This window comes from Rhipicephalus sanguineus, chromosome 1 (genome assembly GCF_013339695.2).
Source record: "Rhipicephalus sanguineus isolate Rsan-2018 chromosome 1, BIME_Rsan_1.4, whole genome shotgun sequence".
NCBI classification, from domain to species: domain Eukaryota; kingdom Metazoa; phylum Arthropoda; class Arachnida; order Ixodida; family Ixodidae; genus Rhipicephalus; species Rhipicephalus sanguineus.
The window spans coordinates 131154442-131181170 of NC_051176.1; the positions used below are offsets into that span (position 1 = coordinate 131154442).

The 26729-nt window shown below is 41.0% G+C and overlaps 1 protein-coding gene across 1 annotated transcript in view; it reads right to left on the reverse strand.

Annotated features, from left to right (window-relative positions):
- The window catches only part of LOC119398130 (isovaleryl-CoA dehydrogenase, mitochondrial), a 49908-nt gene extending 23805 nt beyond the window's left edge, over nucleotides 1–26103 (reverse strand). The window contains exons 1-7 of the mRNA XM_037665331.2: nucleotides 25935–26103; nucleotides 20263–20352; nucleotides 17051–17102; nucleotides 14988–15157; nucleotides 10632–10725; nucleotides 4660–4796; nucleotides 128–224 (exon numbers count right to left, since the gene is read on the reverse strand). Of these exons, the coding sequence (XP_037521259.1) occupies nucleotides 128–224; nucleotides 4660–4796; nucleotides 10632–10725; nucleotides 14988–15157; nucleotides 17051–17102; nucleotides 20263–20352; nucleotides 25935–26078 (784 nt within the window). The 5' untranslated portion in view covers nucleotides 26079–26103. The remainder of the gene's footprint in view (nucleotides 1–127; nucleotides 225–4659; nucleotides 4797–10631; nucleotides 10726–14987; nucleotides 15158–17050; nucleotides 17103–20262; nucleotides 20353–25934) is intronic.
- Between the last annotated feature and the right edge of the window lie 626 nt (nucleotides 26104–26729).

A 26729-nucleotide genomic window follows, 5' to 3' on the forward strand; every position in this document is an offset into this window, starting at 1 on the left:
CACAATAAAGCAAAACCACACATTTTTTTCTCCTTTGCAGAAGAACACACCAGAGGAGGTCGCACAAATACTACAGCTTTGCAACAGCTGTCACAATAGACCGACAGAGAGACATGAAGCTCTGTACCAGGAATCTTGCAGTCTTCAAAAACGAGCTCAGCTGTTGGAGAGCCCCGCATTCCCAACTTGTCCAGTTGCTGACCTATGCTGAAGCCTGGAGTATTCTAGGGAGAGATACAAGGAGACATATTGTAGCTTCCTACATAGTGTTTCATACCAAGCTTGCAATGTACTATAAAGCTTGCAAATATGTACACCAGTTCACTGCAAAGAATTCACATGTGTGGTTCACTTCAGTACTTTAATACTAGAGCAAAACTGTAGAAAACCTGAAAAATCTGCCAGTTTCAGGGCAACAAGTTTCCCGTGTAATATAGTTGATAAAATGTTACCAGCAAAAGCTTGGCAAATGCAAGAATCCATTGGTTTATAAAATTTATTTACTGGCATCTCTCAAATGTGTCCTTATTGAAAAGCAGTAGGTGAGATGGGTACAATTTCCACATTGATATACCATCATGAATTGGGTAACAACGCACTCGTCACGAGAATCTGGATTTAAAGAAAAAAAAAAATCAATTGCTGCAATGCAAATCTCCAAGAACTTTTTTACTAGGTATAGTAAGAAGATTGCTAAGTATTGTGCCTATTTTTTGCTGCATCTAAGACAGTGGGAATATGATATTGAAGTCCTCACCATGAATTACTAATTTAGCCTGGTGTAACACTTTCACTATCTCTTTTTTTTTTTTTTTTTTCGCAGGATAGTTTATGGACGTATTACTGAACCAATGCAACCATGAATAAATACAGCTTTCTTTTGGCTACAGTCTCTTTGGCATGAATGAGCCCAGCACAGCCTCTAGAGCGAAGATGATTCATCCAAAGTTTTTACAGGGGCTATATACAGCACAGCTTAATTTGTACACCACACTGTTCAAAAGATAAGTACCACAGACATACTACATCCAGGAGACATTACGCTATAATAATGCAACACAGTAGCGATACTAAATGAGTAAGAGAGAACGAGAAACTGACCACTTGTGTATTTCAAGAATGTCCTCATATCTTGTTCCCTCTCTGTATACCCCCTTACTTACTGTAAAAACCGGAATATAGGTCGAATTTTTTTTCAAAAGACTGCAATAAAAAGTTGACCCCCTCTTATATAAAACAATCATTGGCAGAAAAACTTCGTCAACCGCCTCCATCGCCATCCCAATCATCGGCACCACTTTGTTTACTACCAGCCTAGCCTTGTGCCATGGGCGGCCTCATTTTGCATTTTTGCTGGTGTCTTGTCAACCTATTTGGGCTCTGAGCTGCTTTTTTTCTTATTCTCGACCGATGACCAATGACAGTTTACCGTAGCAGTCCAGAAAACAGCGATCCAGTTTGCAAAGGCACGTAGAAATCTGAGCACATTGTGAGACGATTTTCCGCAGCTGGTTTGCACAATTAAAATTAGATCGCGCCACCGACACCTGGCCTTCCAGTACCAGAACGTTGCCTTTGGCAGCGCTGCTCAATATGTCGCCATCCGTGCCACGCTGTCTGCTTGGCATCCCCATAGCATCTGCGCGCGTGCGTTAAACAAGTAAAAGTGAGCAGACGGCAACACTAGAAAAAAGCCAACATGATGGCCCCTGTTGATGCGGTTTCCTTCTGCCTCGAATTTATCATGTCGTCGAGGTGCGCTGTGTGGCCCAGAAGTTCGAAACTTACGATTTTATTTGCTTTATATTTCCGTCCCGAAGCTTTGGGAGCAATGTATTCGTCGATATTTTGCAGTGTTTTCAAGATCTACTCTCAAACCCTCGGAGAGAAGGCTTAGCAGGCATGGCTAAATAAACACAGCTGATCTTAATAATAAAGACAAAACATACCTGATGCTTCGTCCCCAGCGTGAGATGACGCAAAGCAATAACTGATTTCACTATTCATTCATTGCTGTCAGGACAGTGGGAATGTAGCAAGCGCGAGTTCAGATTGAAGCGGGCAGTCGCACCTGCATGGGTGCTGCCATGTTGGCTTGTAACCACAGTTACTGGAGGTTGCCGACAGGGTTGCCACTGACTTTCGAATAAATGTCGCCAAACAACGAGCACAAAGTCGCCAAAAGTTGCCATTTTTTTTACAAATTTCGCCAAAAAAGTCGTCATTCTAGATATGTGCGGCATATCCTAGTAATAAGAATTTCCATTTGTGTATAGCCCCGTAGAACACAGTGCCATTCAAAGCCCTTAAAGTATATTGACATTTCTCAGCGCCAGTCGCATTGTCCGCTTCACCATGGGAGTCCTTGGTGCACCTGGTTCTCCGACTAGCAGCAAGATATGCGCGGTGGCACAAGTATGAATGGATAAAACGCTCATGATATCCTTCCATCCCTGTCCGCTCATTTCAAAGGTAAAAGAGTGGTAAACCTTGGGCAAAAACCGTAAAGGCGTTGTTTGTAGACAGCTTTACATCCCCTTATATGAAAAAAAAAGATTAACAGGTTTATTGGAAGCAGAAAGACAGAAGTCTTACAGATACAGTTCATTAGTGAGTCTTATACCTTTCAGTGTGAACTAATATGATACTCGACGCCACTGTCCCTTTCCTATAGTCAGGTATATCTACCTGCGTCAATCCGATGCGTTATAATTGAACAGGTAGACAGTGTAAAATGTTATATAGCAATTGTTTTCATTGGACACACTCAACGAGAACAGTAGAAAATGCTTGAATAAATAATATTGCACATACAGCCGCATATCCTCCAATCTATGCTATACGAGCTCAATTAGGGGATACTGCAGCAGTGAATAAGTTGCCAAGCTATTCAGAACAGTTGGAGGTTTGGCGGAACAAATGGCCGGAACGCACGACCAACCCATCATCTAGCCCCTTCAGAAGCGAAACTTTAGAGAAGCTCTGAAGCATCTAGATGAATTGAGGAGATAGAAGCATCTAGATGAATTGAGGAGATACACACGAGTTACTGGACGGACACACTGAACGGCGTGTAATGTGCACGTCTAAACCCAGAAAAATACACAGAATAGTGCCGCTCATTCGTTGGGAAGACGCTGAGCTTAGGATGCATAACTCAGTGGAGACCTCAGCCGAAAATTGCCAAAAATCGCCATGTCGACATTCATAATCTTAGGTCGCCACGGGCCTCTCAAATTTGCCAATTTGGCGAAAAGTAGCCACCACTGGCAACCCTGGTAGCCGATACAATTAAAGGCATATGCCATAAATGCAAAGTAGAATAGACAACCACTTACTGACGTGGTGTAGTACGTGCCAAACAAACGCAAATGCCTCAACCTTGTCCACTTTTAAGTGATTAAATATCAAACTGTTTTGCTCATTTTTGACAGAATATGGCATGCACACAAACATGGATACTAGAAGAAAGACGGAAACAACACAGATGCTGTCGCAACTACATTCTATTAGAAAGGAAGGCTTACATATATATGTCCCATCTGTGAAATGATCTGGCTACTCTCGCCCAGGGCAGAAAGTCAAGAGCAAAATTTACGAAGATAAACAAGGGGGTAGAAACAAGTGCCTTAGAGGTCACACCCTCAGAGTGCTGATGAGATAGGAAAATTCTGCTTCTGTTAATGTAATGGAAGGGGCACTTACACAGTTTTCCCCACATCTCCTAATATGAAAGGCCTCTATCAGTTCTGGGGTGGTTTTACCCGAGTGTTTTGATAAACCAGTAGTATCACAAAAAAATGGGCGTGCAACCACACGGGCTACAATGTTTTGCTGCGGAAGCATGTGACTTGCTTACACCCTGCTGCAACCCACTTGTGTGGTACGGCCACTTCGCTGGCCGAAGGCCAGTTACGATCACGTGATCAAACATGGCCGCGCCTGTGCTCCGCTGTGGAAAATCAGTCTATATTCTGGTCTGAGCTATATTCCGGTTTTTACGGTAAGTAACTATTCTTTTTTAGGAGGTCTTTAAGTTTAAGGCAATGAAATGAGTTAATATGTAGGTGAGTGAGTGAGTGAGTGAGTGAGTGAGTGAGTGAGTGAGTGAGTGAGTGAGTGAGTGAGTGAGAGGGAGTTAGTAAGACACAGAGTCTACATAGGCTAGAGAAGAGGATCCATATTGCACAATACATCACTTATACATCTCCATTTCACAGTACTACATGCAAAAATGATGTGAAAAGTTTTAAATCCCCTACTATTATCTGTACCTTGAAAATAAGTTTAAGGAATGCATAACAAGATCTGCAGGAAGACCATCTCTCATTAAAGTTGCCCTCAAATGCAATTTTTACACAGAGTTTTGCAATGCTGCGGCACTGAAATTTCAGCTACAGCAGCTGTCACACTATTGCACCCACACAGCCCTCAGCATCCATCCTTCTTTTGACAAGCAGTAAGCATAGTTGCAACCACTAAAGCACACCACATTGTTTTTCTTCCATAGCTGGCTTAGTATTATGGGACTGAATACTATCCGTAGATCTTTTACTGACTGATGACAACATCACTGAGGCATCCAAATCTCATCGAAAAAACAATCCATGTTGGCGTAAGTAATAAATATACCATAAAACACACTCATAAATGCATCACCTTTTCAACGATGAATGCACTAATTCCATGTTGTGGCTTATCTGCAAGTGGATTAGTGCGGGCGTAGACAAACACCACATCCGCAAGTGAACCATTGGTGATCCAGAACTTCGTGCCATTCAGGATGTAGTGATCACCTGAAAGATAAGCCTTACGCCTCAATATCAGGTAATGCAGCAACATTTTTAGCACACAATCCCAGATACTATAAGTAATAAGATCACTCAGAGCCGAGTTAGTACTATTTTTTAATACATAAATGCCCTGGGCATTTATGTATTGTATGTATATATAAATATGTATGTATACATAAATGCGCACATAATGCACATAGACTCTGTTTAATTGAAAGTGCGACATACAATCACCCTATGATGAAATTACATTGTCTTTATTAAAAGCTAAACCAGGAGAGTAAAAAGTTTTATTTGGAAACTGCTTTGTTCCAAAATTTCACTATACAGTAGACTTTCGTTACACGTAACCTGAAGGGACCAATAAAATATGTTCCATTAACAGGAGTTCGATTTACTGAGAGGTGAACAAGGATGCAGAATCCAAGCACGAAACCAATCATATCAGAGGCAGCTGTTCCATATAAGCAGCAATTCCGTTTTTTCCATTTACTGAGAGTCTACTGTATATCTAGGCCTTCAGTTGTATTCAAATTAATTGCACTTGTTTGATAATGCTGCACTCTTAAGAATAATTTAGGCAGTCAAAAATTTTGGAATTTTGTAGATCCCCCAGTTACAAGACCTTAAACAAAACGAACATGCCAAAAGGGTCCTGAAGCACTTTTGAACATAGTCAGAAAATATTACTAATCTCTAGTCAAGGCTTCTGTGAACATGTGAGCCAAATACATATTATTATGTACATTGCAAGCTGCAGGGAACTTGTAACTTCACGTCAAAATAGCCAAAAATCGGTTACTCCCTCTTTCAGAATGTTGTAACCAATTTATATAGTACCACATTCCCTTTAAATAAAGTGCCCAACTGCTCAACATTGTTGGGAAAGCAGGCCAGACTACATAGCAAGGAGGCCTAGCAAGTATTGCCCAATTTCATGAATGGCACGTCAGCAGACGACCTCAGAGGGCCCGTGCCATGTTGTATAGGTACCACAGCCTCCAAGGGGTGCCACTACACGCCAGCGCAATGCATGTCTCAACTAAAGGTAGTGGCCAACACAGTGATGGAAGCGACTTTTTACTTCTAAAATGTTAACAGCGCAAGAACGATTAGGAAGGGACCCCTTCCTAATCGTTCTTGCGCTGTTAACATTTTGAAATGAATCCACACCAACTTGCCCAAGAGTCAACCCTTGCAGACTTTTTACTTTTTGGAGAAGATTTCGGAGCAGGGAAAGTACCATTTTGTAGCAGCCATAAGTGTTTTCAGAGCAGGAAAAATGCTAGTTAGGAGCAGCTAATGGTGATTTGAGAGCAGATGGCAGAATATGCTATACAAGTCTTAGAGTTAAAAGCATTGCCGAAGTGTCCCATAAATAATATTTATTACGAAAAATATTTCACAATAACCATCAATGTAAATTGCAAGAAATGAACAATTGATTGGTTATTGAATGCGCTGTGAAATGAGCTGCTATATATTTAAAGTACCAGTACCTCTTATATATTTAAAGTACCAGTACCTTGCGCAGTCAACGTTGTATAGCACCAGATGCAGGTGCGCAGTTTTGGCTGGCTAACCGCTAGCATGGTTGGAGCAACATGTGACTACACGATTAGCTTTGTGTATAGTGCGCAGTTTTTGTGGCGCCGCTTCTGTGAAGTGTTCCATGTTACAGTTAGTATTGTGTGATGTGTCGTACGACATGGGCGGCATGTCCAGCCATGAGTTGATCGACGAGGCCATCATAAGCAGCGTGCATGAAACTGGTGACACCGTGGAATAGGGCACAAGTCACAGAGAGAAGGCGACCAACCCACAGGATGTGCTAAACACTTTCCGACACAATTCGGGCATTCCTCAGAACGCACAATGACGGTGCCGCAATGGACAACTTGCTGCATTGCGAAGCAAGATCTATGCATTTACTACAAAGCAAGGGTCGACAAGGCAAGCTAACTGAATTTTGGCATTAAAGAGTTTCATTTTGTTGACAAATTCCCTATCTGTACTGCATTATTTCACGATAACGAAATTCTCGCAATAGTGAAATTTTTCGGTTTCCTTGCCGACTTCATTTTTGCGGGGTTCAACTGTAATACCTAACTGCATAATTCGATTCAACCTTTAAATTCTTAGTATTCGAACGTATTTGCACGTAACCTGCCTGAAGTTTGTGGCCGCTATGCCGCGAAACCATCCATTCAGGAAAAATCCGCACTGCTGCGAAGCTACCCTTCAAGGTTAAGTGTGAAGATTACCTGTGCGCTGCCTATCTATTTTTTTTTTTTTCAAATTTAAGACCGTGTTATATGGGCTTATATGGGCTAAGTATGGCGAGTTTAAAATGTAACATATTTTACCACTTATAACTTGCAATTTAGTATTAGCTACTAGTAAAAACCTGCGACTACTTCAGTTTGCTTTGAACCAAAAATGTGATATTACAATCATATCTTTAACGCTGCTGTGAAGGTGAGTCGAAATTTTTTTGAACCCGGAGCACTGATGACTGTGAAGCACAACGATCAAGCACAAAAGTACACAGCACACAGCCATCAAAAGAAAACAAAAAAAAAACATGCCAAGTGGACTAAAAGAGAAGCTCTTTCATCAACAACTGGTACCTCCCCCCCAGCAAATCAACACTGTTTGCTTTTAGGAGCACCCTGCTGATTGGAATACTAGCAGCTTTTCCATCAACAATCAACACTTCCATGCTTTGCTACTTGATATTCAATATTTTTGGCCACTATTTGGCACTATTCAATTCGTGATGAAAATGCACTATTTGCACATCCCTAATGATAACTTTAAAATTATGCTGCAAGGCCTCTTAAGGGGGGAAGAGGCACTTTGACATGAAGCATCTTTTTATTTAAGTTAGGATAATGAAAACTTCGGTGATCATGTATTTACATGTGTAAATATCAAATATGAACTCAGTTTTTATGTAGCCCTTACGACAATTTTTTTAATTAATCATTCATTAAAATTTCGTTTAATCACTTTTTTAATAAATTGGCTACTCGGATCCTGCTGAATTAAATGTCACTGCATTCTACAGTTATCAAAGAGTGCAAAAAGCAAATTTCATGGTTCTAGCTTTCCTACAACAAAAGTTATTAAGCTTCAAAATCCGCCATTCGATTACCGAGAAAATGTATTTTAGTTATTTTCTCTCTTGTAAAAACTTACGCTTTTCTATAGTAACATATGACACTTTGTTGCACTCATTAAACATCCAGCTTTTCAGTAATACAAAAATGATCAAAATCGAGTGTACCAAAGCTGAGAAACGCTCGCTAAAAGAATGAAAGGTGGCCAAAAAATTGAAACTGAGAAAAAAGCAAAAAACAAAACTCTGTATCTTCAAGGAGCGCTACACAAGTAAAAATGCTTTACTTTGCAAATAAATGCCTTAGAAGACACCAGGAGAGTAGCCTATCACATTTTCCAATCGAAACGGCCCCAGTGCATGTCATTTCAAGCAGTTTGTTGATTGCGGAGAAGTCGACGATGCCGTAGTTAGCCACCGACGGGTCAGAGCCCTCGCACGCTGTTGCGAGCGTGCGCAGCTTGCGTTGCCGATAAGCCGGAGATCTTATCTTCAGTCTTTTTCTGCTGTTGCGCACGATCGGTGCTAGACAAGAACGTCGTGTCGATCCTTCTACCACGCTTCCTATCACTGACGTCGTCGAGGCGGCCGCCGACACAGGTGAAGTCGGCATTTCGACCGATGAATCGCGTTCCGCCACCACGCCGTCCTCCGCTGGATGCGCTTCTGATGCACCCGAGCCGTGATCTCGCTTCTTTTTTTTTCGAATTTATGAGCGCTGCGCAACTTTCGATACGGCTTCGCCACGATCAAAGTTCCAAAACGCGGCCGAGAGCGTAGGCCTAATTCACTCCCGGCGGCTGCGGCGCACTTCGTCTAGCTCACTTGGCGCCGTGCCAGTAAGCCGCCGCAACGTGCAGTCTTTGTTGAGGATGATAAAAACGCCTGCTCCAGTTTCTTGCCAGCTTGCGCGGGTTGGAACTTTACGGACGTAAATCGACGAGAACAACACAGTTATACTACGGCGACATCAACTTGCCGCTTTACGTGCACTGTAGCAGACAGCGCGGGAGGCCCGACGAATCGGAAGGCGTTATTTAGTCACGTGGGCTCACTGTGCCAATAGGCACACGCGGAGGGACCTTTTTTTGGCGCGGATTTTCTACGTGAATTCTGAGTGGACGGAAACAAGGGCGGCGGAATATTCAAGAAAAAGCGCGGCTCTTTCGAATGCGACCAAGATGGCTGCCGTAGGTAACGTAGAACGGCAACAGCGCGGCGCTGAATAAGCCCGTTTTTTACGCGTTCATCGCTAAAAATTTAGCTCGCTGACGGCACATAAAATGGTGTCACGGCTAAAATACTGATCTAAGACGCATGAAACTTGGCGAGGTTATGCATCAGTAGCGGCAGAATCCAAATAAAACATTTTCGAAAATTCGATTTTTTTTCTGATTTTCGGTCTCAAAGACCCGCTTCCCCCCTTAAGAATGCTGAACAAAAATTGGAAAAACTTACGAAAGCATCGAAATTCTACTCGGATGACGAGACTGTTCCGACAAAAAGAGTTTATTTCATGCATTTTTGAACAGTTGACTATATTTTTTGTGGGTTGTCGAAGTGTGCGGCTGCACGCCAGAGCGAGCTGTGATGTCACATTCACCGTGGCACATGCAGGGCACACATGTTCCTGTCCTCCTTTTCCCATTCTCCACCCCTCCTTTAAGTCTCACTCTTCCCATTTTACAAAGGCTCCGAGGCGTGCCCCACCATTTAGGTGCTTTACCCCAGCCGGGAGCATTGTTCGCTGCCAATGCCATTCGTAGTGGTTCTAGAAACCGTAGGGGGAGGGGGGGCTGAGACAGTTGAGAGACGCGGGTGATCGGCTGGCATTGCTGGCATGCCCATTTCTCGTGCACGAAACGTCACCAAACATCACCTCCTCTAGTTCACAGCGTGGCCGCTAGATGCAGCAGTTTGTGAAAAACACATTAAATTCAGTATTTTTCTCTATTTTGTGCCTGAAATGAAGGTTGTGTCTATTGATTTCAGACACCAATCTTTCAATTTGGCTGTAAATCTTGGCAGCAAAAATTTTGTTCAGTATCCCTTGAAGGGGGGACACTGCTCTTAAAATTTTTCTTTTATTTCTTGATTGAATGAAACTTGGCGAGTTTATGCATATATTTGTGTGCTGCTCTCAAATATGCAATTATTTTTCTAGTATAACGTGTCGTTTTTAAAATACAATCTATTTGATGTGCCTTTTGGGGAGCAAGATTTTTTTGAAACTGAGAGAGTTACAAAGTAAATCAGCATATCACAATAACTTGGAATCAGAACTGTGTGCACTGCAAAAAAGATTGAATGCTCTAAACCCATTTGGACGAAAGTTTTGGTATGGTAAATATTCACGAGTGAGTCAATTTCAAGCTGGGATTTCACTCGCGAATGTTCAATGTACCATAACTTTTGTTCAAATGGGTTTAGAACATTCATTTCACAACAGTGGTGAGTTTAGGCAAAGGCAACATAGCAGCACAAAACAACAAAAAATTTATTTTGCAGCTAACTCCGTCTCTACATCACATAGAACTAATGTTGCATGTCCCAGTAGGTCAGGTTAACAACACTCAACTGTACATATTTAGTTGCCTCTTCTTGAAAAGTAAAAATAAAGAAAGCAAGTCAAACTTCTCTCTCAGGGTTAGTCAGCAGGTCTCATCTCTAAAACATGACTTGCAATGACAGAGGTGAGGCAGACAATACATGCTTACCATCCCTCACAGCGGTGAGACTCATAGATGCCACATCGGAACCAGAACCAGCTTCACTCATGGCCAGTGATCCCACATACTCTCCACTGATCAGCTGCAAGAGCAAAAGCCCTTCATGTTATTCATTGTCCTTAAACAAAGAAAACTGCTACACAAGTGCATAATTAAGAAGTGAAATAGAGACCCTATGGAAATATTGAAATCTAAATAGCAAACTCCACCTTCTGCACAGCACTACAGATCACTTCAAAAAACAAAATGGCATGCATCAAGCCACTACAAGGCAGGCAGGTGCGCAACACTGAATTTGGATATTACTGTACTTTCTTGCGCATAACCTGTTCAAAATATACAGAACATTCAAAGCTAAAGTCGGGGTGCGAGTAATATATGCGAATTTCGGTGTGCAAGTTAGCTTCACGGTAATGCAAGAAACACTTCATGTCAACACGCGGGGATCTTTTTTTCCTGTTTTTTCCCTAATTTTCATTTTTCCACAGCTTGTAGTGGGGGTGTGGTTTATATGCAGGGGCAGGTTACATAACAGAAAATATGGCATATAAAAATTTGTTTTGCATCAAAATAAGTTATTAAGGATTCTGTCCCTCATACAACACCATTTTTATTATCAAGCTAAAAGTGTTGCCTGTATACAGGCAGGAGTCATCAAGAGTCAGGAGGAAGCTTTAGCTAGGGAGCTACAATCTAAATATACTTGGGAATGGAGAAATTACTTCTTTAGGCATCCACTGCACTGAACTTGATCATGTTTGCCACAGTTAAATTAAAAAGTTAGAATGTAGCAGGGCCATAGCCAGTAATTTTTTTCGGGGGGCATTTGTGTGTAGAACAGCTAACTTTGGCAACTAGTGGTCGCTGTTAAGGCGTGGAAGTATTTTAGTGTCACCCGAAAAGTTAAAGCATGAAAAAATTTGGGGGGGGGGGGTGCCAGAACCCCCTCAACCCCCCCTTAGTTACGGCCCTGGAATCTAGTGACTGTACGAAGTAGACTTTTTATTTACGCTGAGAATTTTTTTTAATCATTGAAAGTTTCATAATCTAACAAAATGAAGCTATCCAGTTTACAACTGTGCAACTCAGCAATAAAAGCAAATACAAAAAGGGGCATAATTATGTATCGTATAAATTAGCTCAATCAGCTCTGCAGTGGCACCAGAGCAGCATTCTGCCTTATAGACATAAGTGATTTCCTTTGTTGTTTTATTGGCTTGACTCTAGCAGACAATGTGCAGACCCTGGGGCTTTTTGTCTAAAAGAACAGCAAAGTGCAGAAGGCATGTTGAGGCCAAATGGCACGTACAAGGTCAAAAAGAAAAAAAAAAACAAGAGTAAAGAAAAAGAGGCGAGGTTATGAATGGAATGTGCCTGGGGCTCGAGCTTCCAAGACACCGGACATGCAGGACCACCGTGGTGTCTCTGATAAACTCCTGCTGCCATTACTGCTGCAAGACTGCATTACTGGGTATGATATGAGAATTTTCTGTTTTTGTTTTTTCGCATCAAATGAAAGGCCAAGCCCTTAAGAGCCTAAAAAAATGTACTGATAAGCGTGACTGTGCTCTGAAAAATTAATTACAACATGTTCAGGGGCGTAGCCAGGGGGGGTGGGGTTCAACCCACCCCCCCCCGAAATTTTTCAGTTTTGCTTGCGTATATATACACGCACACAGACAAACGCACACACAAACATACATAAAGTATGGTTGAACCTCCCCCGAAAAAAATTTCTGGCTACGCCCCTGAACATGTTTTTAAAAGCTAGTTTTGTTTCCTACTGTACCTTGACGTCGCGCCGCAACGTGAGCTCTTCGTCATGTGCTCGCACAAGACGAACTAATAAAAGTAAAAAATAAGACTTCATGCTTTGGATGTACAGCTTCGTATTCAGTCTACTAAGGCAAGATATCATGACGTTTCCACAGCTACTCCACTCCATGGCTCCATTGGTGATGCCCAAGCTGCCATTTTGTATGTTTTGGTACCTAATGTGATCACAAGTAGCCACACCCATAGAGTTTTCTACAATACTTACTAGAGGGAACTCTGGCGCTAGTGTCTATGGGAGCTGCAACGCATGACGCTTCAGCCAGCATGGGAATGATGGGTAGTACACAAATTTGTCTAAACTTCGTTCTTTCAGCTCCGTTTGGCTCCGCGTCGGCCGCATCTGCTTTGTCGCAAAACGAAGTTCTGCAAAAGTCAGCAGTTCTACTTCACCACTTTAACTTTTTTAGGCTCACCAAATCAAACCTGGTCACGAAGTTCACAACGGTCTATTCTTTTATCCGAAACGAATGCCAAAACACAGCAATAAACAAAGCCACAAGTACGTTTGAAGCCGCAAGCACGAAAACTAGGCAAATTTGTGTACTACCCATCATTCCCATGGTAGCTGAACGATCGCAGCGCCAGAGTCCCCTCTAGTTAATTTTAGGAAACTCTATGGCCACACCGGTGCGTGAAGTCACCAGAATCGATACTGCAGCCAGAAGTCATGCTAGTGTCGATGTCAGTAGATGCGCCATGCAAAAATTGACATCTTATCAGAATTTCCTGAACTTCACACTAGCTTAGAGCCGTTTTTGTATATAGGCGATTGGTATGGCGCAGTAAAGTCAGCTTCAAATATTCGTGTCAGCATCTCTTTAAAGGGGCCCTCCAACACTATTCAACCCCCCATTTTTTACTTGCGGGTTGCGTAGACTGATGGCTGGGGATAACTTTAGCATAGGTCTGAGCACTAATATCAAATGATTTAGTATTTTAATCACGCGTTGAAGTCGCTACATCGCTGCTGACCACATCAGCGCGTAGTGGCGCTTGCCAGAACTATTGCGGGCGGAAATGACGATGAGCGCCAGCCTATGATTGGATAAATGTAATGTTAGAAGTGATCGTGGCGTAGCATCAAAGTTGAGATCACTATTGTGTTTCGTTTTTCTTTTCTGTGCTTTGTCAATGAACTCCAAATAGCCGCCGTCGCAACAAAAAATATCACTACAACCACAAAGTACGACAGAGGCGCTGGCTGCCATTTCGCCTCTGGTTTCTTTTTGCCTGCACCGGTCGGATGTCCATATGAAACGCTTGTCCCTCTTCCTTCTTTTTGCGTCTGTACGTTTGCGAGCTGCCTCTTTCCGCATGTGCGGTAGGCTCATGATTGTTGTTGAAACGGTGCAAGTAATCCTCTTCGTTGAATTGTTGTCGCTGCACAGTCGGGCTGCTCACCGAACAACCCGCGTAGGGGCGACCGTGTTTAACCCCCCAGCCGCTCCACAAATTCCCTTCTCAGAATGAGAGGAGGGAATGAGATGGAATGTCCTTGTAAGGAACAGCAGACAAAGCCTTGCCAGCCACGCTTCGAAGCAGTAGCGCCCGCTCAAGTTCTGACAAGTCAGGTGTCAGGAACCACATTTGTTACTATGGCAACGACGTCAACAATACGACGAAAAGGAGAAGCAACAATGGTGTGCGAGCTTCCCCTACGTAAGAGCTTTCAGCCCATTTCATTGGAGCGCCATCCGACGTCACAGCAGAGAGTGAAATGTGGTCATGTGACCTCGCGAAAATCGAGTTGAGGGTAGGCATTTTTTTCTTGTATTTTGAATTTTCTAAATTGAATAACTTCGTACTGCGTGCCGCTATCGCTGCCGTTCTTGCTGCACTAGTTCGTCCGTACTTCAGTCTACGCAATCCACGAGTAAAGAATGGGGGGTTGAAGAGTGTTAGAGGGCCCCTTTAAGGGCCGCCCGAGTTGCTTCCAGTGGCAGCCACCAGTGAGACAACATGGGCAACTGCAGCTTATATATTGTCAGCACAAGTGCTGCCCACAAAGGGCTAATCAGAAGTGCTTCAAGATGTATGCAGAATTTTTGAAGTATCATTTTAATCAGTGCTTTAGCTTTTAATGCACAATCATGGTGTGCACAGCTGTGTGCACAGCATTTTAGGCATATATATCATGAAGGAACTAAGTACGAGAAACCAGCCAGCCTAACTCAATTCACAGTAGCATTGAACCAAAATGGCAGCATACTGCATATCAGGACACACAGGCACGATCATTTGACTCCTTTTCTTAAACTTAAATTGCTTTGTTAATTAGCTTTAATGTCCATGACAATACCAGAGCCTACACTGTTTCCCACCATCTGAGAAATGCCCCTTTAGTGTAAATGCTAAACATTCCCACGCTCAGCCGCACTCCTTGCGAGACGGGCATTAGCAAAGAGCTGCAATGAGAAAAGTCTCAAATAGCACCAGTGATAAAGATAGCAGAGCACATTACTTCTGAGATGGTCAATGTACATTATTGCCACTAGGAAAGATGCTGACCTTTGGAAGGTACTTCTTTTTCTGCTCTTCAGAGCCATTGCGATAGATCTGATTGATGCAGAGGTTAGAGTGGGCACCATAACTGAGCGCGATAGCGGCACATGCACGACTAAGTTCCTCATTGATGATGCAGTGGTCCAAGTAACCTGCACCAAGGCCACCATACTCCACTGAAACAGACAAAGGCAAAAATTATGGAGTGATATGCAGAAATAAGTTATATGAAACAACTGAGCCCACCAGGCCATTTTGCCATCAGAACATGGAATCACTTCATTAAAAGTAACCTCATGTAAATAGCATAACACAAACAAGAAATCAGTATTCTGCTTGAATGGTGTTCTGGTCTTCTAAGTTGCAAGGAAAAATGGAGGAAATGATACAATTACAGACACACTTTTTTTTTAAGATAGCAAGAATGAACTAAACACAGTCACCGAAATGTTAACAATGACTAAAGATGAAGTGTGCATACAAAGCATGGACTAACATCTGCTATACTTAAAAGCAAAATTTTAAATGATGAATAGCTTGAAACGCAATGTTTTATACCAGTGTCACACGGGCACTTTACCCGATTGGTATTAATAAAAAAAAAAGAGCTCTTTGTGACCAAATCAACATTGGCAATGGCTATGAAGTGACAGATACAGTTGTCAGCAACATATCAGAAACAAACACTGCACATTTCAGCTTATTTCATGGTGCTTCTAAAAAAAGTGACTAAATGGGAAAGTTTCCTTATATATGCTGTTATTAGACATACACTAATCAGATCATCACTAATTTTAAACTATTACAAATATTGAATTTTTCCAGATATTTGTTTCTACTTTTGCAGTGCTGAAAAGGCTAACTTTGAACATGCTTTTCACTACAATGTGCACTTAGACTAGCTCTTCAATGTATCTGTTTGTTACAAACATGTGCAAATTCCTGTGCGATAATCAGGTTGATAACCAAAGTGCGATATTTGAAGCCTGTGACAGCTACCGCCAAGGAAAAACAAACCACAATCAAACTGCCTGCATCATAAATATTCCTTATTACACAACAGCCTTGAGTAATATGCAGGCAAGGTGCTTTTGTTTTGTCTAATGGCCAGTTTCATCAAAAAGGGAACAAGAGCGAAGCAAAATTTGTGCTATACCACAGATAGACGAAAAGTAACAGATATAAACACATTTTCAGATAGCTAATTTTATACATATCTGACGCTATCACTACAACAGCTAAACATTTCTTGTAGTATGTGGTGCTATAAAAAAAACACTACACCTCTATAGTCGATTTCAACCTAATAAAAAAACATAAGCTCCTTTACAGAGCTGCGGCATGCCTGGCATTCATCTGTGTAAGAGAGTTGTGTTAGCTTGTTTCCATTTGAAGTGCACGTCGTTTTCTTTTTTTCCCTGCTAATGTGAACATTATGCATATTGGGGATTAAAAGTTTGTTGTTCCTAGATAAAATATTACGTATGGCTGAGCATTGATGTCAGGATATCTGATAAAATTTGGCAGGACATCCAAGTTTTTGACCTAAATTAATTACAGAAACGCTTGTCTGTATGGTAAAACCATTTATCTTAAACACACTGAAGTGCATAACATCACGGCAATGAGTAAATGTAATTGGATGGAGCATTTATGCAAATTCTCTCTGTGTGGGGCAACAATGTCGATGGGCAGGGCTTCTTTTTATATTTTTTAGGTTGAAACCGACTATATAGTTTCTTCAACAACAGTCTTTGAGTAAAATATGAGGATATCAGACAAACTGATCATTTTTCATGAATAAGCCTTGCAGCAGTGGCAAGCATCAGAATGAACATTAACTGCCAATGTGGTTACTGTTAGCAAGAATATCACTAGTTCCCTCCTTTTTCGTTAGTGACTTCAGGAGGTATGTTGAAATAGTGCAATTGAAGTCGGCTAGCGCTCAAGGCATACATGTACGCATTTGTAAGCACTTAGGTTTAAGCAAGTGCAGAATGCTACATCAGGAAAACTCTGCAGCTTAAAAAATACAAGGGTACAGTGGTGCTATGAAGTGTAAGACATACCAGGAACAGTAACACCCATGAAACCCATGTCACCGAGCTTCTTCCAAAATTCCTGAAATTAGAGGGGTGCATAGATCAGCTAAACATACATGTAGTTCTATAATACAGGTAAGTAAATTGTGCAGCATCACCTCTTATATGAACTAGTCAAGTTGCAAGCATGCTAAGAGCTAGACTAATCCTTAAAAGGAAGTTGACAATCAGGTTAGCTTGTATTCCTTCACACTGACTAAGAATGAGGCAGAGCACAAAGGCAGAACACAAACAAGTAGTAGATGACATCAACCAACTCAAGTCTTTAATGTTTACTCAGTAAGATTTCCATGTGCTCAGCAGCAGATTTCATGACTAGAGCCATATCAAGGTTCCAAATGCTCTACAGTTATCCAGAAAACTACGTCTGAAACTAACTTGTAGCAGTATGTTAAAATTAAATTATGGAGTTTTACCATAATCCTCAGTGCCAATAATCCCAGATATGGCTATGAGTAGGGCTCAGTGTTTTTGGATAAATCCGAAAAAAATCCGATAAACACTTGTGTAAAATTTTTTGACAATTCTGATGTATCTGATAAACTCTGACTTTAACGGCCAATATGACTCTGTTCCGTTCTTTATCGAAAGGGCACGTTCTAAGTGGTCATTGATACATCAGCTGGTTTGGCTGATATAAACTTTACCTCACTTCAACAGTATTTTGTAGACTGTACCCATTGCACATTTAACAAAGGGCTTATCGCGCACAGAGCGAGAGGCATCAACGTATGTAGGGCCCCCGGGAGCGCCAGATGACGTCTTGATATACGGCCCCCTGGCGGCACTAGGGTGTGCCAGGTGACATCGAATATATGGACCTCGTAAAGTACACTTGCGTCTATTACAACAAGCTTTAATGAAGATTGCAACACGCGCAAATGTAGGTTTTTTTTATAAATAGATAGGCCTTAGCCAAAAGGCAAGTATTTTTGCTTGTGTGTATATGTGTTTGTGGGTTTAAACCTTCCAGACAACTAAAATATACTTCACGTGTGTTCTGATGTTTTCATGTTCAGATATCACTTCATCTAAGATATTGGAGTAGTGAGAATAATGCAAAATTAAACTCCAAATTTCAGAGAATTGGGGATTGACAAAAAATAAACCCTGATAAACGCCGAATTTCTGCCAAAAAATAAACTCCGAAAAACACCCTCTGAATTTCAAGAAAAATAAACTGCATAAACATGTAGCCCTAATTATGAGGCACGCATTAGTGGACGACTCAGGATTAAGCCACCTGGGGTTCTTTGGTGCTCACCTGATTCTAAATAACAAAGGCCTTTTTTGGATTTCGTCCATGCTATTTTAACAGTGTGTCGTGGCCGACTTTAGCAGCAGACATAAGTTTGTTAACATGCCACAAGCTGCTAACCATGACTAAACGAGCTTAGCTTTAAGTAATCATCACGAAACGATGGTGACGGGGGATACTTACACACAGGACCAGCTCTATATGTAAAGTGGCAAGAAAGGAGTACTGATTTGTATTTCATTTGTCTGTGCTTAACAAACACATGTAAAAAAAAGGCAATGTATCAACTTGATCAAAACACAAGCAGTGCAACGAAAGAACAAATAATGGTGCTAGAAGCAAGGCCACCTCATTAACATAAAACCCCAAAGCTTTGCTTTCTTTCACTGGAAGTCATGGTAAGATGAAACCTAAAAAAGCGTGTGTACATTTCGCAAAAAAAAAAAAAAAAAGAAACATGAATCAACGCCTTTGAGCCTGGCTTTCCTGCAGCTGTACTTACTGATTTTCTTCTCTCTTTTTCATTAAGCCCTGTCATGCTGGATAAAGAAATGCCATTAAATCAAGGTGTCATCATCAGTCTACACAGGTGCACTGTACGATGAAAATCTCTCCAACTGCCGGTTACATGCTTATCTTGCATCAGCCATCTGTATGCACACGCTGAGGCATCATTTATCACTACTGGCATTTCAGCGTGACACTGCATACTGACAATGTATTACTCAACTCTGTGATGAACAGTTGTGTGACTGCACTCATCGTAGAGAAGGCGTGCCCACTGATATCCTGCGGCGACGCGGCATGCAGTGAAGAGAAACTTTGCACAACCTTCTAGTTGTCCAGTTAAAAAAATTTTTTGTTGCTTAACAGAAAAATTGTTCTGTTAAAACTTTCTGTACAAATTACCAATAAAGGATACTACACAATGATGTACAGTAGGTCACATTTTACTTGGACCATTACAATGAAGAAATGAAACCACAATATTGGTCAACATGCTACCTTTTGTCAATTTTGTCACAACGTTTCTGCTGTGATTGTTCCGACAATACATTTATCACTTTGTATACGCACTTGTAAAGCCCACAATGTAAGCATATTCCTAAAGAAACAATGTCTTTTTCTAATAAACATTAAAAAAGCTGCATTTTGTGATATTTCCTCAAGGCCAATAATAATGTAAATTGAGACAAAGATTAATAAACTATTGGCGTGAAACACCAGCACCTTTAGATTGAAGAAAAAATATTTCAGTGTTGACTCGCAATAATTTTGTGTGAATTATTTTGCACGACAGTTTCAGTTTTGTGCGCAAAGTTCGAAGCGCCCTCCAAGCATCACAAAATTTTTCACTAAGAGGTATCACTTAATAACTACTCCCCAAGTTCAGATACATTAGTATGAAATACATTCAACAGAACTCAATGTGGTCAAAAAACCACCTGGTACACATATGGGATATAATAAATATGTGTGTGTCTGTGTGTGTGCATAGGCATAATTTTTGTTGTTGCGTTTTCTAGACTGGCAAACATTCATTTTTTTAATGTTTGCCTTCCCTTCACATGTGATATCATAGTGAATGATTCATGGTTCAAATGAGCACTTTATTCAGTCAAAAACTTTAAATTCGCAGTAGACTTACGCAAGAAGAGTAAAATGTAGCACTAAAAACCTAGGAAGAGTGCCACTATTGTACAATATTTGAAACTACTATATCACACAGAATCAGAATCGCACCCAGTTGGATGCTCTGCGAAATAAAGCTGCAATAGCTACAACAGCGAAAACTATTTCCTTTTCCTTCTTCATTTCTCTCTTTCTTTAGACTGTGCACATTAAGGTGATTTTTTTTAAGCTTCCTTGGTATGCACAGGTACTGCTAACAATTATGCAAATGCTCTCTTTTCATACATACCCTAAAACCTGGAAAATGGTTATTCTTGTCAATGTCCTTTGCATGTGGTGCAAGCTCCTTCTGGGCAAAGTTGAATGCTGCTTCTCGGAGCTGAAACGAAACAAAAAATAATTAATGGTGAGCCGTTGAATAGGAATAGCAGGAATTTTTTACACTATCATGGCAGCCCTTTAAACTTTTGGCACCTATGGAACAACTTGGCAGTCTACTTCACTGACACTTTACTACAGACCTTCACATGTTTCGTTCAACTTGTATACTACACATCCAAGGGCATCTTTTCAAAATGCCAGATGAGCAAATTACGCATAAAACTGATAACAACCAGCCAGAAACATGAACACTTGTATCAACTAGCCCAGTTCACTGCCTTGTTACTACACAAATTATGCATTATCTTTTTTCATGATTCTTGTGACTACAAACAAAAGAAAATATGCATAGCAAAAACTCATATATTGTGTCCATATTGCATCTGCATCAACATATTAAACCACACACTTTAGCAAGTAATTTATTGGCTTTCTTTTTTCATTCACCCTTTAAAACCACTGCCTGCTTGCACTCTATGAAATGTACAACTGGCATCTTTATTTATGCACTCCTTTTGCCAACCCATTCACAAGTAGTAATGAGCTCAAACACAATATGTAATTCAAATGTAAGCTTGTTAATAATTTTACTATTATTCCCAATGGTGTAAAATAGAACATTCCTATTGCTCTTTGCTGTTTGGCATGGCCAAATGTAAAAAAACACTATCACCAGCAGCACTGTACAAGCAAGTTAGAAATGTTATCTCAAACCTGGAAGACATTTTCCAGTCATTTCCTAATACAAGACTATGCTAGCAAGCCACAACACTTACTAGTGAACCATGAGCACTTTTGTCCTCTGAAATAGCTCCATTCAGTTTTAGTCCCATTGTGGTAGAATGCACTGATTGCATGCTCTTTTTATCTTTTTTAAGCTGCCGGCCACAACTTAGAAGTGCCTGCCTTGTTTTTATTTGTCTAAAAATTTCATTCTCGTGATCTACGGGTCCCCTGCGACTACTTCACCTAGACAACTGATGTGCTCTTGCACACATCAGGAGGCCGACTGTTCTTCCCTTGTCAGGCTATTGAAAATTCTTTAGTCCTTTGCATGTCTCAAGCCTACAATTAGACTGCCAGTTAAGGCCTTCAGTCATTCCACGTTAGTCAACTCCACCATTTCTGAAGAGGAAGTCACCGACAAACTGCAATTTACCATTACATTCCTTGTTAATCCACATACCTACTGCTTCCTAATTTATTATTCTTCCTATTTCTTTCAAGCATGCAATGAATAACATTAAGAGATTGCATCTCCTTCCCTGACACCGACTTAATTGAATATTTTTCTGCTTTTCTTGTGAGGAAATATTTATTTATTTATTTGAAATTCCTTACAGGCCTGTTGGGCATTGTGTAAGGGGGGGCTCTAAAATAACATCAATCAGCACAAAATTAAAAATAAAAGAGGTATCAAACACCAGAAAGGAATGCTGTACATCACACAGAAATTTGAACACGTCATACATAATACGTACATAATGCATAATACAAACCAAATAAATACATGATAGATACATAATATTGGCACAATATACACCAATTTAGCCTTTTGATGGACGACCTCAGTGAAAATGTGCAATTAGTTGGTGATGGAATGCGTCAGGGTTGGACAATAAAGCTATGTTGTCGGGCAGGTTATTCCATAATGTAATGGCGCGTGGTAGTGCTGATGAATTGAATGTTAATGTGCGACCATATATGCGTGTAAAACTCAAATTATTGTGTAATCTTCTGGATGTTCGAGATGGGACATCGAGATGAAATGAACATGACCTGTCAGAGTGGACATACTTGTGGAATAATATTAGTAGGGCTATGTCACGGCGCGTAGCTAATGATGGTAGGCAAAGATCGGTTTTAATCCGCGTGACACTGCAATGGAAACTATAGTTTCGTGAGGTGAACCATGCTGCCCTATTTTGGATGGATTCAAGTGCGGTGGCCATGTTTTTGAGATATGGAGACCAAATGGATGATGCGAACTCAAGTTGTGGGCGAACAAAGGTGAGATATGCTAGTTTACGAATATTAGCCGGTGAATTTCTGAGATTACACCGTAAGTAACCCAAGGATTTTGAAGCATTAGCGCATACTGATGAAATGTGAAAGGACCATGACAGATCAGAAGAAAGGTCAACACCAAGGTATTTGTCATGGGACACGTGTGATATTAAGTCGTCTTGAATGCGGTATATATAGTTAGAATTGTTATGTTTACGGCTGAATGTGATTACTTTACATTTTGATGTGTTAAGGGTCATTAGACATGTGTCGCACCACTCGTTAATAAGATTGAGATCACACTGGAGTGCCAAGTGGTCAGCAGCAGATCTAATGGGGCGATATAGAATGCAGTCATCTGCAAAGATTCACGTGCTGGAAGAAATGTTATATGGTAGCTATACAATCTCTGCAGACATTTCCCAATATATTCAAGTATGCTTCCTCAACTCCATATTCAAGTATGCTTCCTCAACTCCTCGCAATGCCTCCTTGATGTTTCATATATCTGCTGAATACAGTGATTACAAGCACTAATGTATCTCACTGTGCAAAAATGTTCAGATTATTATTGAGCTGTATCCAGAGAGTTAAATTTTGGGTTTCTCTGCCAGAACCTTATATTTTCCATACATACTTGGCATTAACATTTTATATATTACAAAACCGAACACCCTCCTCTAAAATTGTTATGTGCCTTAAGAATGTAACCACTATCATTATACTACCGTTTGGATATGGCCATCATGAGCACAAACCGACCCCATAACCTTGTACTCAGTGACAAAACTACCATAGAGCCACCACGGCCAGCTACAGTAGATTATCTGATACCAGTGAACATCATAACCTTCTGCATACCCTACCAATACTATAGCAGCCATTTTAAAGAACTACTCTGATTAACACTTACTCCTTGTGATGAATTACCATCTTTCGGCAAGATGCTAATCAAAACTGCTAAACAACATACACTGGTTTAGCCACTTTCAAAAATGAAATTGCATTACTTCATTCTTGTTTAGAAAAAAAAGGTAGGAAAACGCCACCGGACTACTCACATTATCTCTACTGTGCCATCTTCTATGTAATATGAAAATATGTTTAGTGCCATGTTCCTGTATCAGTCGCAGCTAAGATAACCGAATAAACAAATTTCAGCCCTAGTTGACTTTTATTTCAGCGCAACCACTGGAGGTTAATGCCCAGTAAAGACCAGCAAATTTCTACCAACTGCATCCTCTTCGTACCATCAGCCTCCCCCATTCTTTCATACAAACCCATGCCACTAGAACTTCAAGGTTGCCTGCCACATCCATAAAAGATCACTCACGACACCCTAACTACCTCCAGCCATCCTTTCACCTACCCCCATGCCCTTTTTGTAGGCTGTTCTTGAATCTCTGACTCACTTTCTCAAATCACAGCACGCGCAACACAGCATGATGAGAAATTACTATGATAATTTATATGTTAACTTTTGTTAGGCAAGAAATTTCTCTTGCGATATATTGTCATCTCTGCAACAAGAATAACTCATACAAACTGAAGTTTAAAGAGACACTAAAGAAAAAACGATTTTTCTTGTATTAGTAAGTTACTCTTCCACAATACCAAAATCATCATGTTTGCCGCGACAAGACGCTTGGTAAGCAAGTGAACGCGCCAAAAGAAAATGCGGGTGACAACGCCACCTTGAAGTTCGCGCACCAGCTGCCGTGACGTCATAGATTTTGACGGTGTCTAGTAGGGCCTACGTGGTTCTTAATCGGTAAAAATGAAGTACATTGTCTTCCGAGGGAGCCAGAGACTTAACATACCAAGTTTTAGGAACTTTCATTGAGCCAATTAGCTAAAATACGAAAAAACACTTTGAAATCCCAGACGCCACCAGTGGAGACTTCGTCGGAAAATTTAAAAGTGAAACTTTTGGCATTAATTTTCTCATCTATTAATAATAAACCTATGGTGGTGAAATTAATGCCCCCAGGGTTTCGAGAGTATAATTTATCAGTCAAGATTTTGCTATGTCACATTAGTGTCCCTTTAAATGTGTATTTGTGCTCTGGGCAGTCCTGGACAACAAATGTAAAAAAAAATTATTTCGGGGTTTTGTATGCCAAAATGGGGGTCACAAGATTAATTTTGACCACCTAAGGTTCCTTACTGTGCATATAAATCAAGACGTTTTGGTATTTTTCTCTCATCTAAATGCATCCACTGTGACAAGGAATCGAACCAATGTCCTACAGCACAACAACACTGCAGCCTAGCACAGCGAGTGAACACAAATGCAAGATACCCACTTAAAAACAGTGATTTACTCACAATCCACTGACACATAGACTTCAGAAAAATGCCTACACCTATAAATAGAAAGCAAAGGCTCAACAGTGGGTGACACATAAACTAAACGTGCTTGCGATAGAAATGCTAGACAAAGCCAGACACTCAATTGGTTTAGCAGGATGTTTACGAGACCCACTTCCAAAAGAGGTTGTTTTATTGTAATTGCTTTGTGTTCACCGGCCAGTGTGTAAGCCTCATTTTGTTGGCTCCAAGGACATTCCTTATTTGATGAATTCTCACCACTTCAAGCCTTCATCTTCCATTGCACTTCTGTTTCATTCAGATTTCATTATGAAAGCATGTAAAATTTAATGAAACATATATTTACTTTGTGTTCAGCAGCTTAATTAACGATAACCAAACATCTGCATGGGAATGCCGCAATAAAATGCATCAATGTCTCGATCATTTACCTCCGCGACGTGAAAAGCAATGCTGCGACGCTTGCTCAAAGTTAAAGCTTTGCCCTCATTTTGCCACAAGCACGGCCACGGCTGAAAGACGCGAAATACTTCTTGTCATTAGTTGGGAAAATGCTGCTCTTGAGATTAGGTTTTCGTTTCTTTTATTTCATTTTTTTTTTCAGTCGCAAGCAAGGTAACGCGTGAAACGCGTCAGCCAATCGGCGTTCGCAAAAGGGACGATACTGTCGTGCCATACCCGCGTGATAACCTTCAAATTTTGCCGACGGCGGGTGCACTCTTAAATTTTCTCCTTTGAGCACGCGTCACTTTCGAGCTAATGTGGAGAGGCTACGACAAGGGCTGGGTATTCATTCCTCGCTAATTTCTGCTAACCAAAGTTATACTACATTCACACATTCATAATACTGCCGGCAGTGGCAGCAGGAAAAAAAAGAAAAAACAAGTATTTGTTATACCAGCTGGAACACATCTGTTTTTTTTTTAATCTGTGTTTGAACAATGACCTAATTTAAGAATATGAAACAGAAAAATAAATAAGGTACACAATACCGACGGAGATATTTCAAGCATATGCATCTGACGTGGATGGATAGACATGACACCCTGTGGTATGGTCGGCACGCGCACGAAGCAAAAAATCGCTTGACACAACTCATTCTTCCTCTAGAGAAGCGATGTCTGCTTAGAGCTGAATGACAGTTAGCGAAGTCCCACAAAATGTGTATTTTCACTGCACCGCATGGGTATCATATAGCACGGAGGTGAAAGCAAGAAGAAAACTAGCATTTAACACTCATACCTCTTTTTGTTCGGGACTTAGGCCATACATAACATCTTGAACTGGATAGTAAGCGCAGTTTCTCGTTGACAACCTGCATGGTAGTCCCTTCGTGGATTTACCGATGCGAAGAAGCGAGCACCACATTCCCCTGGCCGCCGACATTTTAATTTTCTTTTCATTACCACCGTTGCCGGACGAAATGCTTTACGCCGCTAAAGCAGGCAGTACTGGGTCAAGGCAGTGTTGCCAACCGTAGAATAAATTTTAGGGGTGTGCGAATATTCGAGTTTCGAATTCGAATCGAATAATACCTAACCGAATAATTCGATTCGACTTTCGAATAGCTAGTATTCGAACGTTGAAGTTTCGAATAATTCGACAGGACGAATATCTAAAACGTGACAAAGGCCAATGGTGCAACTTGGTTGGGGTGGGGTGGATAAAACTAACGCTAACGTCGTTACTATCGTTACAGTACGTAGGCCTTTCGTTAAAACTTTCGCAGATATCCTGGTTCAAAAGCGAGCACATGTTAATTAAGTGCGGAGCACCTTAGGGGCCGGGGCTGTCCTATGCTGTCGTCGTCTCATGTAGCATGGCGTAACTCTGATTGGGGTATTCTTCCTGGTGTTCTTCTAGCGCCTTGATGATGATATGAAGCGCGGAGCACCTTAGGGGCCGGGGCTATCGTATGCTGTCATCGCTTGGCGTAACGCAGGCGAAAACACGTATCAAAACAGAAGAAAAGAGGATGCAAGCGAGGAATAGAAAGAGAGAGAAAGAAAGAGAAAAAATAGGAATAAAAATAGAAGT